Genomic DNA, 15,132 nt, shown 5'->3' with positions numbered 1-15,132 from the left:
ACTAGATCAATCTCATGAGGGAAAAAAAGTTTTTGCTTATTTTCATCAGATTTTTAAATCACGTACATAGAAGACTTAGAAAACAAAATAGACCAAGACGTTGTCAGCAACACATCTACAGTCTGGTGTTAATAAGCACAAAAGTCACACCAGGGTATGAATCTCATGGATCCTTTCCTTACCTGAATAGCTGTCAGTTTATGTCTTACATTCACTAGGATAATGCGTGCTAATAAAAGCAGTATGGGCTTCGAGGTCAGGCTGTAGATCGATTCACCATCTAGAGCGAGCAGGCTCAGAACAAATGCATCCAGTCCTTTAACCTGAAAAAAGGATTATAAACTAAGATGATATAATTTAACAAAAGATTAATCTTTATAGGTCTTATAATAATACAAAGATTTTCCAGTCAACTCAGCTTTGAAACAAAAGCATTAATATATTACACAGCAATTGGCACTGGACAGAATTATAACACTGCAAATGCCCTTAGACATCTATAAACCCAGCCTGCCCTGATGGATGGCCACCCATCTGATCAAACTTGATTTTTTAGGTTTTTTTTCTTGAGATGGGAGTCTCACTCTGTTGCCCAGGCTAGAGTGCAGTGGCGCGATCTTGGCTCACTGCAACCTCCGTCTCCCAGGCTCAAGTGATCCTCCTGCCTGGGCGAACAGCTGGGACTCCAGGCACGCACCATCACATCTGGCTAAGTTTTTGTATTTTTAGTAAAGATGGGGTTTCACCATGTTGGCCAGGCTGGTCTCGAACTCCTGACCTTAAGTGATCCCCTGCATCGGTCTCCCAAAGTGCTGGGATTACAGGCGAAAGCTACCGCACCTGGCATGTTCAAACTTTAGAGAAACAAGGAACTAAAAAAAATGATAGCATTGAAGAGATATCATCACTTCATAAATTTACTTACAACAAAATATTATCTCAATGAAAAGCATACCTATGTTAAAGTATTTATACTAAATAGTGTATTTGATATTTATATTAAACACCAATATTTCACTTAAGCTTCAATACATGGAAAATGTCATTATAAAGTAAGTGTCTCCTCTATAATTTCTATCAAGCCAAACAATCAACAAGGTCTCATACATCAAATGCTAAATGGGCATATGACCACGCACCAGAGTGAGCAGAAGACTGCAAAATAAAAAGGATGCCTTTGAAAAATGCACTCCCGTGTTGTACAGAGATTTTTTACAATGGACAAGGTTGTTAAAATTTGGATGGCAGAATTTTAACAACTGCCATAAAATAGCAAGGAAGAATCTTCACCCATCAGGAACATGGGTTCCAATGTCAAAGGATAGTGTCCTTTCTCTGCTTCTCATTAGTTTGTGAGTACATGTAAACTTTTCCCACAATTTTTTTCCTGATGAAGCCTCAGTTTCATCAATTATAAAATGAAATACCTGGGCCCAGTGCAGAGGCTCACACCAATATATACTACCCGGAGAGCATTACCTGTGACACTCAAGCTAGGCTGTGAGTACAAAGGAGATTTATTATTTAAATTGTATACATTTCATATGCTCTTTTAAGTGTTGGCGGTAGTTCCAATAAAAAAGTTAAAATCAAAGACTTACTCAAAGTTTCCTACAACTCCAAATGATCTCCATCAGGTCTGATTTTTCACTGCTAAAAGCGGCAAGCTCAAAGCATCCTTTTCCCACAAACACTATGCTGTTCTCTCCTCTAAATTCCTGCTCATATGACTGCACCTAGAATGTATATTTTCCTCTTCTCTATCCATTTTCTAACCACTCTTCAGGTTCTAGCTCAAGGTCCACTTCCAACTAAAAGGTCTTCTTTGACAAAATCCAGCTTCCAGAAATCTCTTTGTTAATGGCAATATTTCTTATGGTCTGAACTTCTCATGAAATTCATTTTCATACTGTTTTGATTTGCTACCTGAATTTACAGGTGCTTCTACACTAGTGTAGAAGAGTACTGGATTTTGGAACCAGAAAATGTGGATTCCAATGCCCCAGCTATAAGATCTCTGACAAGATTCTTTTGCCACTCTGAGCTTCAGTCTTTTCATCTATAGATTACCTCAAATCTGTAAGGACCAAATTGACACAAGAAATGTGAATTAAGGCCAGGCGCGGTGGCTCACACCTGTAATCCCAATACTTTGGGAGGCCAAGGTGGGTGGATCATCTGAGGTCAGGAGTTCGAAACCACCCTGGCCAACATGCTGGAACCCCGTCTCTACTAAAAATACAAAAATTAGCCGGGAATGGTGGTGAGCGCCTGTAGTCCCAGCTGCTTGGGAGGCTGAGGCAGTAGAATCATTTGAACCCGGGAGGCAGAGACTGCAGTGAGCCGAGATTGCACCACTGCACTCCAGCCTGGGCGACAGAGTGAGACTCTATCTCAAAAAAAAAAAAGAAATGCGAATTAAGCACCATTCAAACCACACATCAGTGCTCAGGAGATATTTATGGCTTTGGCTGTTTGGTGGATTTCTAATCCATACTACAGGGCCATAGAAGCCAGAAACTGATTCATACATAAGAGAGGGAATGAGATGTTTCATAAATACATTTCTAGATAATTGAAGCTTATCTCTTTAAGTGCTACAATCATTTGGGGTTTGGGGTTTTTTACCCCCGTTTTGGATGAAAACCTCTGTAGAACATAAATTATAAATTCCCTTCATAGACATAAGATACAAAACATCTTTTAACCTTTCAATTATAATTAGGATCAGCATTATGAATTAAAATTACTCTAATGAAGTATATATAGTGACTCACTAACCCGATATGCAAAGAGTTAATTATTGTGGTTTTTACATTATGCTTGTTTTTGCACTTCTTCTCTTCCTACTGCCCCCTCATTAAATTATTAAGACATAGCTCTAATAATTCTATTCCACATTTACTTGCTACTCCTAATTCTTTTTTTCTTTTTTTCTTTTTTTTTTTGAAATGGAATCTTACTCTGTTGCCCAGGCTGGTGTGCAGTGGCACAATCTTGGCTCACTGCAACCTCTGCCTCCTGAGTTCAAGCGATTCTCCTGCCTCAGCCTCCTCAGTAGCTGGGATTACAGGCGTGCACCACCACGCCTGGCTAATTTTTGTATTTTTAGTAGAGACGGGGTTTCACCATGTTGGTCAGGCTGGTCTCGAACTCCTGACCTTGTGATCCGCCCGCCTTGGCCTCCCAAAGTGCTGGGATTACAGGCGTGAGCCACCGGCAGCCTGGCCTACTTGCGACACCTAATTCTGAGAAACCAGGTAACACTAGGTCTGTTTTGCTGCAGAAGCTCTGGATGCACTTTGGTGATTTTGAACATAGCTATCAATCACTCAGCTTTTTCCAGGTTGAGTGGTTGATAGCTATGTTCAAAATCACCAAAGTGGCTGGATAAATCAAAGTTCTTACTTTGATTTAAACCATACTTCTTTTGTAGATATCTCATACTAGCCAGACCCTCTACATAGGAGCTCAAAAATTCCTGAGGAACTCAAACTTCAAGCTCTAATGATGGCACACTGGCACAGATCAATAATATTATCTTCACAATGGATAATAATCACCATGAAGCAATGCTGTGCCAGGAACTTTAATAAAGTATTTGTAATTTAAAGCCACCCCTGGGAGCAAACCACTCCTGGGAGCCATTCTTAAGTATAGTATCAAAACTTACCTGCAAGCTGGGAATGGTGGCTCACACCTGTAAACCCAGCACTTTGGGAGGCTGAGGCAGGCAGATCACTTGAGGTCAGGAGTTCAAGACCAGCCTGGCCAACATGGTGAAACCCCATCTCTACTAAAAATACAAAAATTAGCCGAGTGTGGTAACACACGCCTGTAATCCCAGCTACTGGGGGGGCTGAAGCAGAAGAATTGCTTGAACCCATGGGGCAGAGGTTGCAGTGAGCTGAGATCACGCCACTGTACTCCAGCCTGGGTGACAGAGCAAGACTCTGTCTCAAAAAATTAATTAGTTAATTAATTAATTAAAAACTTACCTGAAATAAAATTAAACAGATTTCCAGATTTGCTGTTTTGCCATTAAAGATCTTTATGTACAGCGCTCACATCTATAATCCTAGCACTTTGGAAGGCTGAGGCAGGCAGACCACTTGAGCCCAGGAGTTTTAGACCAGCCTGGGCTACATGGCAAAACTCCCATCTCTACAAAAATATTAGCTGGGCATGGTGGCATGCAACTGTAGTCTCTGCTACTTGGGAGGCTGAGGTGGGAAGATCACCTGAGCCTGAGTAGGTTGAGGCCTGTAGGTATAGGTCTAGCCACTGTACAACGGCCTGGGTGACTGAGTGAGATACCATCTCAAAAAAAAAAAAAAATCTTTATGTAACTGAGGTGATACAATCAACTAAACAACTGGTGCAGCTGTCTGTACTTTCATTAAAAACACAGCCAACATGGCTCCATAAAATGGAGTGTGTATGAAGAGGAGTTTGACAATGGAACTTCTGGAAATATGTGAAAATCTGATCAATGAACAAGCATTCTTAGTAGTTTTGTGCAAACCATAAAGTCTTGTTTCTTTCCTACCTACTATTAGTTCCAGTTGATAAAGACCTGCTTATAAAAAATAAGTAACACAATAATAATTACATACAACATTTTCAACAAGCATACCTCACTGAATTGCTGGAACAAGACAGATGACAAAAAATCCTGAGGGTGTAAGTCAACAGGAGGCCCCGTCCAGTTGCTCTGAACAAAAAGTTGCAAACTGCTCACACCAAGTAGAAATATCAACTGTTGTCTGCATATAAGAATGGTTAAAGAAATAAATATGAACTACTATCACTGTATAATCTCAAACACACTATTCCATTTCAGTTTTATTAAGAAAATAATATCTATCAACATTTATTGAGACTACTCTAGAGTATTACCAAAAAAAAACAAAAAAAATTTCTAAAACTTAAAACAATTTAGGTTAGCTAGGCACAGTGGCTCACGCCTGTAATTCCAATATTTTGGAAGGCCACGGTAGGAGGATTATTTGAACCCAGGAATTCAAAACAAGCCTGAGAAACATAGTGAGACCCTGTCTCTACCAAAAATTAAGAAGTTAGCCAGGGCCGGGCACGGTGGCTCACGCCTGTAATCCCAGCACTTTGGGAGGCCGAGGCGGGTGGATCACGAGGTCAGGAGATCGAGACCATCCTGGCTAACACGGTGAAACCCCATCTCTACTAAAAATACAAAAAAGCCGGGCGTGGTGACAGGCACCTGTAGTCCCAGCTACTTGGGAGGCTGAGGCAGGAGAATGGCGTGAACCCTGAAGGCGGAGCTTGCAGTGAGCCGAGATCGCGCCACTGCACTCCAGCCTGGGCGACACAGCGAGACTCCGTCTCAAAAAATAAAAAAAATTTTAAAAATTTTAAAAAAAAAGAAGTTAGCCAGGTATGGTGGTACATCCCAGCTACTCAAGAGGCTGATGCATGAGGATTGCTTGCAGTCCAGGAGTTCAAGGCTGTGGTAAGCTCTGACTATAGCACTGTACTCCAGCCTGAATGACAAAGCAAGATCCTGTCTCTCTTAAAAAGAAAAAATTTTGGTCTACAATATCCAATATTATAGCCATGAGCCACACATGGTTTAAATTTACATTAGTTAAAATTAATAAAATTTACAATTCAGTTCCTTAGTCACACTTTCCATATTTCAAGTGCTCATAGTTTACAGTGTGGCTAGTGGCTACCATCTAGGCAATGAAGATAGAGAGCACTTCTATCTCCACAGAAAATTATCCTGAACAGTGTTGATTTAGGTTCTGATCAGACGTCTATAAGTTTTCCTTGCATTCCCTTTAACAGCTCTGACATTGCAAGATGTATAGAAAACTGACTTTATACAAAAGAAAAGTGATGATATAAAGTTGTTGCTAACCTTTTACCGATCCCATACCACCAAATGCTAGAACAACAACAACAACAAAACATAGACATTTTAGTGAAACTTGTATTTTTCAGTCTTGCTGTGATGTGAGACAGGGATAGGCAAACGTTTTCTAAAGGGACAGATAGGAAATATTTTAGGCTTTGCATATCACGTTTGTTTTTTTCCAACCCTTTAAAAATGTAAAAACCATTCATTCTTAGCCACTTAGTTAGCCTGCCAGCCGTAATGTGCCAAACCCTAAATTAGGACCTAAATGGGTACAGATTCAACTCTAGCAAATAACAGCCAGGGAATCCTGGAGTTTCATTCTGAAGAGAAAGTATTAGGAGCCACTTTTTTCCTCACAGTCCCTAGGCCCTTCCTTAAAAGGAAGATTCTTTGAGAAAAAGAAAAAACAAAAAATCAAACATACAAGCCTATGGTAGCAAAAATACAAAACTCCAGATGCAATGCAAAGAATAAGCAGCATTAGAGAAAAAAGATAACAAGAGAGCTGGTTTCAGAAGTTTGGAAATTTGGAGAAAACAGCCTTAATAAACTGTCCTAATCAAAAAACAAAATCCATAAGGTGAACTGAGAATACACTTTAACTTTCAAATGTCTGAAAATAAGTCAACTGAAATGGCTCTTTTTAGCTTTGTGTGACAAGATAGAAATCTGATCTATCAGTGAATAACGCATTTGGGTGAATGTGTTGTTTTAATGGGGACCACAAGGCTACTTGCTATGAGAATGCACACGTATCACAAAGCAGTAAGAATCTGGCCGGGCGGAGTGACTCATGCCTATAATCCCCACACTTAGTGAGGCAGAGGTGAGAGGATGCTTGAGCCTGGGAGTTCGAGACCAGCTTGAGCAACATATCAAGATACCATCTCCACAAAAAGGAACTAAAGGAAAAAAAAAAAAAAAGAATGACACCAAAGGAACATAACTACTAGTAAACTAAAAAAATCAAATGGAGGCTGGGCGAAGTGGCTCACGCCTGTAATTCCAGCACTTTGGGAGGCTGAGGTAGGCAGATCACCTGAGGTCAGGAGTTCAAGACCAGCCTGGCCAACATGGTAAAACCCCATCTCTACTAAACATACAAAAAAACTTAGCCAGGTGTGACGCAGGCCTGTAATCCCAGCTACATGGTAACCTGAGGGAAGAGAATCACTTGAACTTGGGAGGCAGAGGTTGCAGTGAGCCAAGATCACACCTCTGCACTCCAGCCTGGGCAACAGAGTGATACTCCATCCAAAAAAAAAAAAGAAAAGAAAATGAATAATATTAATTTTCAAAATAAAATTAAAAGCCTGTAGTAGCATTCTTTTGCAAACTCCTTATGAATATGGGTTATGCTTTATTCATCTTCAGAACCTCCACATCTACTATAATAGTTTATTTGTTGAAGGACTAAATGAAGCTATTTCCTAGAAATAATGGTAAAATAAAATTGCATGTATTTATAAGATAATTAAAGCTTGACATGGTTGCCACAGATAGTAGATGAAAGACAGAGGTATCGAATTTATAACAGTGAAATATAAGCCACTGAAAAGTTTAGGTTTCCCTGCTGTACTTGACCCTATAAAATTACACAAACTTTAATGGAAGAAGGTAAACCAAGGGCTTCATAACAAAAACATTAGTTCACTGAGTTCTATAAAGATAATAATCTAAAACATAATAAATAGTTACAAATTAGCACCCAGCTATGCAGAAATAACAAGATTGAAAGTATGTTTTTTGGTATTTTTTTTTTTTGAGACAGAGTCTCGCTCTGTCGCCCAGGCTAGAGTGTAATGGCACGATTATCGGCTCACTGCAACCTCCGCCTCCCAGGTTTAAGCGATTCTTTGGCCTCAGCCTCCCTAGCAGCTGGGATCACAGGCGCACGCCACCATGCCCAACTAATTTCTGTATTTTTGTATAGACGGGGTTTCACCATGTTGGCCAAGCTGGTCTTAAACTCCTGATCTCATGTGATCTACCCACCTCGGCCTCCCAAAGTTCTGTGATTTCAGGCATGAGGCACCGCACCCAGCCTGAAAGTATGTTTTTAAGTTAAAAGGAAATAAGGTCTGAAGTTTTGCTGGTGGGTAAAGCCAACAAGACCTAAGCATTTGGGAGCTCATGGGAGTGGGTTAGCAGTTAACACCCAAATATGTGCCAGTCTCACATATGAAATCATTTTATCCTGCACCACTTTACTTTTTCATTCTGGACAAGAGTTTTTACATAGATTACTTGGTATACCATGAGTCTTGAGTAAATGTAAGGCAAGGTTTCTCAACTGCTAAAATCAGTGCCTTACCCTGTCAAGGTGCTATTAAATGTATTCAGTCTGTTCCTCTAAAAAATTTCAAATAAAATTCTACCTTTCCATTGTGTCCAAATCTGTTGAGTAATCCAGGAATGTTACTACCTGCTTCTCCAGGTAGCTATCAATCTTTTCTTCAGCGGTTGTTGCTGAATTAAAAATATTTTGAGTCACTGAATTTAAGAATATGGCTTCATAGTTCCCTTCCAGCAGCAATTGTAGGAAAGATCCAGTCTCTGTAACATAAAAAATTAGTGCAGTAATCCAAAAAAATTTTTTTTCATACCGTAAAGAATAACATTATTAGGTAAATCTACCATTTCAGTGTGCAAAAACAATCTATAGACTTAAAATGTTTACTGTATGTCAATCACAAGGCACTCAGTAAATCCCCATCATTCTACAAACATTTTCTCTCCTAGAATTAGCAGCTCACTCATACTATGAGCCCCAAAGTGGAAGTCAGCCCCAGAAATAACATTGCTCATTAATAGGTATTTACTCTTGTGCTGGGAAATTCACAAAGATTCCTACTGACAACATAAAAGTTTCCTTAGTCAATGTTCTAAGACTTTTCACAATCTGGCTCCTTCTACCTCCACTATCTTCTCTTCATGAAAAGTCACTCCAAGAACGCTAGTTTACTCATTATTTCCCTAATGTCCCATGCATATTCCTGACTCCACACTTTGCACTTGTGATTTTGCCTGTTGAACTCTTCTCCACTTGTTAGTCTTTCCCTTTAATCCAAAATCAGCTCAAGTCTGACTTCTTCTAGGAAACTTTTCCAGACCACCAAACTTCAAACTTCCTGTCACTGAAAGCACCCACTGTGTCACACGAGTGCCCACACACACACATACACACAGAGTACTTTACACACTACATTATTCGTTATTACTCTTCTGGGTCCAGCCTAAATCCCACAACCAGATGTGCCAGTAAATGTGCCTTTTAACTCTTTTATCTCTCTGGTAAGTATTCATTGCTCACAAGAATTAATCTTTGCTGCTTAGGCCGTTGCGTGGTGGCTCATGGCTATTATCCCAGCACTTTGGGAGGCTGAGGCAGGTAGATCACCTGAGGTTGGGCGTTCCAGACCAGTCTGACCAACAGGGTGAAAGCTGTCTCTACTAAAAATACAAACTTAGCCGGGCATGGTGGTGCATTCCTGTAGTCCCAGCGACTTGGAAGGCTGAGTGAGGCAGGAGAATCGCTTGAACCAGGGAGACGGAGGTTGCAGTGAGCGAGATGGCACCATTGCACTCCAGCCAGAGCAACAAGAGGGAGACTCCATCTCAGTAAAAAAAAAAAAAAAACACAAAACTTTGCTGTCTCCTTTTAGCTTCTCTGCTTACCAACTGTGTGACCTTAAACAAATTACTTAACCAGAACCGGGCGCGGTGGCTCAGGCCTGTAATCCCTGCACTTTGGGAGGCTGAGGCGGGCGAATCATCCGAGGTCAGGAGTTCGAGACCAGCTAGGCCAATGTGGTGAAACCTCGACTCAACTAGAAATACAAAATTAGCCGGGAGTGGTGCCGCGCGCCGCAATCCCAGCTACTCTGGAGGCTGAGGCAGGAGAATCACTTGAACCCGGGAGGCGGAGGTTGCAGCGAGCTGAGATCGCGCCATTGCACTACAGCCAGGGCAAAAATAAAAACTCCGTCTCAAAAAATAAACAAATAATAAAAAATAGATAATAAATAAATAATAAATACATAAATAGATAAAAATAAAATAAAATTACTTAACCAAACTGTATTTACAGGTCTTCACCGCAAGTGGGATTAAAATGGTATCTGCCTTAAGTATCTGCTATAAGCATTAAATGACTGAGTACATGTTAAGGGCTTAGAAAAATAACTGGCATTGCCATTGTTATTATTACTGAACCTGGGCGGTAAGAAGTTTTGGGCAGAGTGAGGTCCACGCCCATGATGTCAAAGACTCAACGACCCAAAGCCTGAAAGAATCAGCTAGATTTTGTTAGCAAAAAACCAACGGAGGGATGAGAATCAGTCGCTGCCATCCCTTTTCCTCACAGTTCCCACGATAGCCTAAGGCCCTGGTAGGTGCGCCTCTCACCTGAACCGACGAACCCCTCCTGTTTCCATTGCTGTCGCTCTGCCTCAGTGGGGAATCCCCTCAGAATTGCCAGCTCCGGGGTCCACATCACCCCAGACACAGCTGCAGCCAAAACAGGCTCCCACGAGGGCCACACGGGAGTCAACAAAAGAAAGTGAAAAGTGGAGAGTCCAAACACGCTGAAATCTAGTGGCTAGTTACCGTAAATACACCCGCGGCCCTAGAACTCCATGTGTGGATACCACCACAAGGAGGCGGCCATAACAGCAGCGCGGGGCACCTTGGGAAAAACACGCACGCTCTCTGGTCCGGCTTCCGCCTACGAGACGAACGCGAACTTGGGTTCGGAGCCTGTCGCGTGGGTATGCCCCACCCCGGGGCGGGCAATAGGAGGAGTTGAGGGCGCGGTCGCGCTCAGCCCCGCCCCCAATGGGACCACTTCCAAGAACTGTGAACGTGGAAGTGAGTATGCCTCCCACCGAGGGCTAGGGTTCAAATGCAACTCAAAACGGACATCTTAGCCAAAGCAGTTTGATTGGAAGGGCTAGAGTTGTGATTCTGAAACCATTTTGGGTTTGAACGCTCTTGATAACCCGATGAAAACCACAGTCCTTCGCGCAGAGTGCGGGTGGGCCCTTGCTCTCAGGGTTAGAGTACCCTCTCAGGGAATCACAGACCCTCTGACGTGGAGTCGGTGAAGCCCAGGTTGGAACCCTGTCAGCATAGCATGGGTCTTTGGGTGAATGAGCGTGTACGGAAAGGATCTGGTTTTGACACTGCCACTACATGAATCATGGCCGGGTGGGAAATCTGCCCCTGCCGCTGTTGCAGGGAAATTTTTGGAACACTGTCTGAACGCTGCAGAATAGTGATCCCAGGGGTGATCACAAAGAAATTGCAAGGGGACAAACCAGCCTCCCCTGCGTGCTTGCTTGCGAGGACAGAGCTGGTACCTTATTTGTACTTCTTTCAATCTTCCTAGCAACATTCCTAAGAAACAGCTAGAGGGCGGGCGCGGTAGCTCACGCCTGTAATCTCAGCACTTTGGAAGGATGAAGCAGGTGGATCACGTGAGGTCATGAGTTCGAGACCAGCCTGGCCAACATGGTGAAACCCCGTATCTACTAAAAATACAAAAATTAGCCGGATGTGGTGGCGCGCCCTGTAATCCCAGCTACTCGGGAGGGTGAGGCGGGAGAATTGCTTGAACCCGGGAGGCGAAAGTTTCAGTGAGCTGAGATGGTGCCACTGCACTCCAGCCTGGGCAATAGGGAGGAGGGAAGGAGGGAGGGAAGGAGGAAGGGAGGGAGGGAGGGAGGAGGGAAGGAAGGAAGGAAGGAAGGAAGGAAGGAAGGAAGGAAGGAAGGAAGGACGGACAGAAGGAAGGAAGGAAAAAAAAAAAACAAAAAACAGTAAAGAGCCACTCAAGAATGTGGAGGGAGAGGAACTCAGCTCAGCTCATTTCAGTCACTGCCAGCAGATACCAAAGGAAGCCAGACCTGACTGTGATTGGAGAAGAGCGGATGCCCTAAAATGTCCTCCCATTGAGAAGTAATTAAAAACTATTTTTCTAGAAAATGATACTTGACCAGAATGTCTGTTCATTTCCTTAAGTACAAAAGCCAGCACTGTCTAAACTAATTTGAAGATGAATGTCTGTAGAAACACACTGGCCGCTCTGCCAAAGTTCCTCATCTGTATGTAGCACCCCATTGATCCACATAGTAAACTTGCAACTTTCACTGAAATTCAAGGTTGGTTTGTTTTAAATGTGGTATGCTAGACCATGATGGTGACTGAAGTCTGCCTCGTCTCCCCTCAAGCAAAGTGAATTCCAGTGATAAAGTAGGGGGGGAATATGATCTCAATTAAAAGTATGTACATAGTGAGTGGAAATTGAACAGGCAATGAGATATCTACTGTAGGATTCAGTATAGAATGCCTCGGCTGACGAGTCTGTTGGGAACAGAGGAGTCTGTATGTCACTATCTGAAAGTCTTTTTTTCTTGGGCTGGTCAGATTTCTCTAAAAGACTCTTTAAATCTCCTATCTGGAAGGTGAGGCTCTGGCTGCCACAGTTCCAGAACCCAGTGGAGACAGAAAGCCAGAAGTCTCCATATTCAAGACCAAGAATGAGTTAAGTAAGAGATACTTTTAACATAATTTAGCACTATCCTTGGCTTGTTTTATGCCTCTACTCCATGTTGTTTCCTTTCTCCTCTCTTATGTCAAATAGTTCCCAACCTATTACAAAATTTCATCTTCTCTAAACCAGTGATTCTAGCTAAATGTTTATAGTAACATTTGGTCTACAGCAAAAAATAAATACAATTATAACACCTCTATTTCAGAATACTGGGTGATAAGGAAACAAGGTTTTGCATCATTTCTTCCTAAAGGAGAAAAAGTAGGAAGGAGGATGGGTGGAGATGTAAATTCAACAATTATTGCAAGAGGCTAGGAGATTGGAGAAAATAATGGCGCCATGGGAGCATCAGAGGGGTCAAGGAGGACCCAGATCTGTTTGGTTGCACTGACTAGAAGGAAGCACAGGGCAAGGACTGGCTCACTCTCTGAGGGAAAGCGGTGGTTGCGGGGCCATTGTTCCAAGGGACACAGGGTTTGGAAAGAGCAGGGGACAGCGGTGTCAGGAGAAGAAAGAATTGTTACGTCAGGAGAAGGCTTCTGGAGAATATTGGTCTTGGGAGACCAGATTTTAAGCTTCATACAACAATTTTATAAAAAGCATTACTCAGGTATAATTGGCAAGAAGTGCACATATTTTAACTGTACAATTTGTTAGGTTTTAATATATGTATGTACTCATGAACCATCACCACAATCAAGATGGTGAACATACCCATCACTCCTCCAAGTTTCCTTGTTCCTCTTGATAATCCCGCCCTCTTGCCGTCCCCATCCTCCACGCCCCAAGCAACCACTGATCTGCTGTCACTATTGATGAGTTTGCATTTTCTAGATTTATATAATGGAATCATACAGTATATACTTTTTTCTGGCTTCTTTCACTTAGCATAATTATTTTGATATTCATATATAGTATATATCAACGTTCGTTTAAAAAATATAACTGAAGAGTATGCATTGTATGAATATATCACAATGTGTTTATTTATTCATCTGTGGATGGATGTTGAAGTTGTTTCCAGGTTTGGCTACTTCAAATAAAGTTGCCACAAACATCTGCAAACACTGTTAAAATTATTATTAAATGTGAGCTCTGTTAATGAATATGAAAGGAGATGGAAGGGTCATGAAATGCTGTTCGCGATCCTGACTTCCTTATGCTTGAGCTAATGACAGATCCAGCCTCTCTTTCACCACTTAAAAAGATAGCAGACAGAATTAGTTCAAACACATGGCTGGGTGCGGTGGCTCACTTCTGTGGAATCCCAGCACTTTGTGAGGCCAAGGCAGGCGGATCACCTGAGGTCAGAAGCTCGAGACCAGCCTGGCCAAGATGGTGAAACCCCGTCTCTACTAAAAATACAAAAATTAGCTTCACGTGATGGCACACACCTGTAGTCCCAGCTACTAGGGAGGCTGAGGTGGGAGGATCGCTTGAACCCGGGAGGTGGAGGTTGCAGTGAGCTGAGATCACACCACTGCATTCCAGTCTGGGCGACAAAGCAAGACCCAGCTGGGTGTGCTGGTGGTGCACACCCATAATCCCAGCTACTAGGGAAGCTTAGGCATGATAATGGCTTGAACCCGGGAGGCAGGGGTTGCAGTGAGCTGAAATCATGCCACTGCACTCCAGCCTGGGTGACAGAGCCCAGACTCTGTCTCAGAAGAAGAAGAAAAAAAAAAAAAAAAAAAAAGTTTTACGTCTTAAGTCCCATAGGTGCTAATAGATACTAACAGAAGAGGAGAACTATTGTTTGAGTATACTGAGGGCCAGGTACGGTGGCTCACGCCTGTAATCCCAGCACTTCGGGAGGCCAAGGCGGGCGGATCACCAGGTCAGGAAATCGAGACCGTCCTGGCTAACATGGTGAAATCCCGTCTCTCTTAAAAATACAAAAAATTAGCCGGGCGTGGTGATGGGCGCCTGCAGTTCCAGCTACTCGGGAGGCTGAGGCAGGAGAATGGCGTGAACCGGAGAGGCGGAGCTTGCAGTGAGCCAAGATATCGCGCCACTGCACTCCAGCCTGGGCGACAGAGTGAGACTCTGTCTAAAAAAAAAAGAAAGAAAAGAAAAATAGAAGATGGAGTGAGGTGGGGGTCGCCTGCTAGAAGCAAGGGCAGACTGACTGAAGGGAGGGGATAGATGGTATGCTTCCGTGTCTCCACAGTGTGATGCTTTTTCCCTAGCAGTTGGCAAATTGAGACCAACTGATAATGAGATTAAGCTATCAAGTACTAAACATAGGATCTAGGACATAGATACCAAAACACGTTAGCAATTATTAGCTAAGTATTAGGGGTTCCTCCTTTGAGGGAGACGAGGGTATAGTCTTCTCATTGTGAAATCAGAAGCCAGATGACTGAAGAGTATAAGCTTTTCCTAGAGCTGCATGAATTCTCAGGGATCTGTCCTTCCTTGACTCACAATCCAAGGTGATCACTTCGGCTCAGAGACTGAAATTGGTGATAACTGGAAGACTCCCAAAATACTATTGAAATGATGAATATTATTTAGACTGACAGCTTCCTGGGGGTAGGGTCAGACTCATATATGACATTTTATCCCAAGAATCCAGCACATTGCAGAGCAGGTACAAGTGCTCAGAACAAGTTAAGGCATTATCTTTCCTTGGTAAAGAGGCATTTACAAATCACACCTAAGAGTAGGGAGCTTCAGG

The 15,132-nt window shown here is 42.5% G+C and overlaps 1 protein-coding gene across 1 annotated transcript in view; it reads right to left on the bottom strand.

Moving 5' to 3' along the window:
• LOC105464813 (tetratricopeptide repeat domain 27) overlaps window positions 1-10,634 on the bottom strand; it is a 178,922-nt gene extending 168,288 nt beyond the window's left edge. Inside the window, exons 1-4 of the mRNA XM_011712886.2 lie at window positions 10,307-10,634; window positions 8,278-8,455; window positions 4,637-4,766; window positions 183-323 (exon numbers count right to left, since the gene is read on the bottom strand). Coding sequence (XP_011711188.2) covers window positions 183-323; window positions 4,637-4,766; window positions 8,278-8,455; window positions 10,307-10,394 — 537 coding nt within the window. The 5' untranslated portion in view covers window positions 10,395-10,634. The remainder of the gene's footprint in view (window positions 1-182; window positions 324-4,636; window positions 4,767-8,277; window positions 8,456-10,306) is intronic.
• Between the last annotated feature and the right edge of the window lie 4,498 nt (window positions 10,635-15,132).

The sequence above is a fragment of the Macaca nemestrina genome, chromosome 13, assembly GCF_043159975.1.
Source record: "Macaca nemestrina isolate mMacNem1 chromosome 13, mMacNem.hap1, whole genome shotgun sequence".
In the NCBI taxonomy this organism is placed as follows: Eukaryota; Metazoa; Chordata; class Mammalia; order Primates; family Cercopithecidae; genus Macaca; species Macaca nemestrina.
Note: the sequence above shows the minus strand (reverse complement) of the source record. Positions and strands in the feature narration are given on the sequence as shown.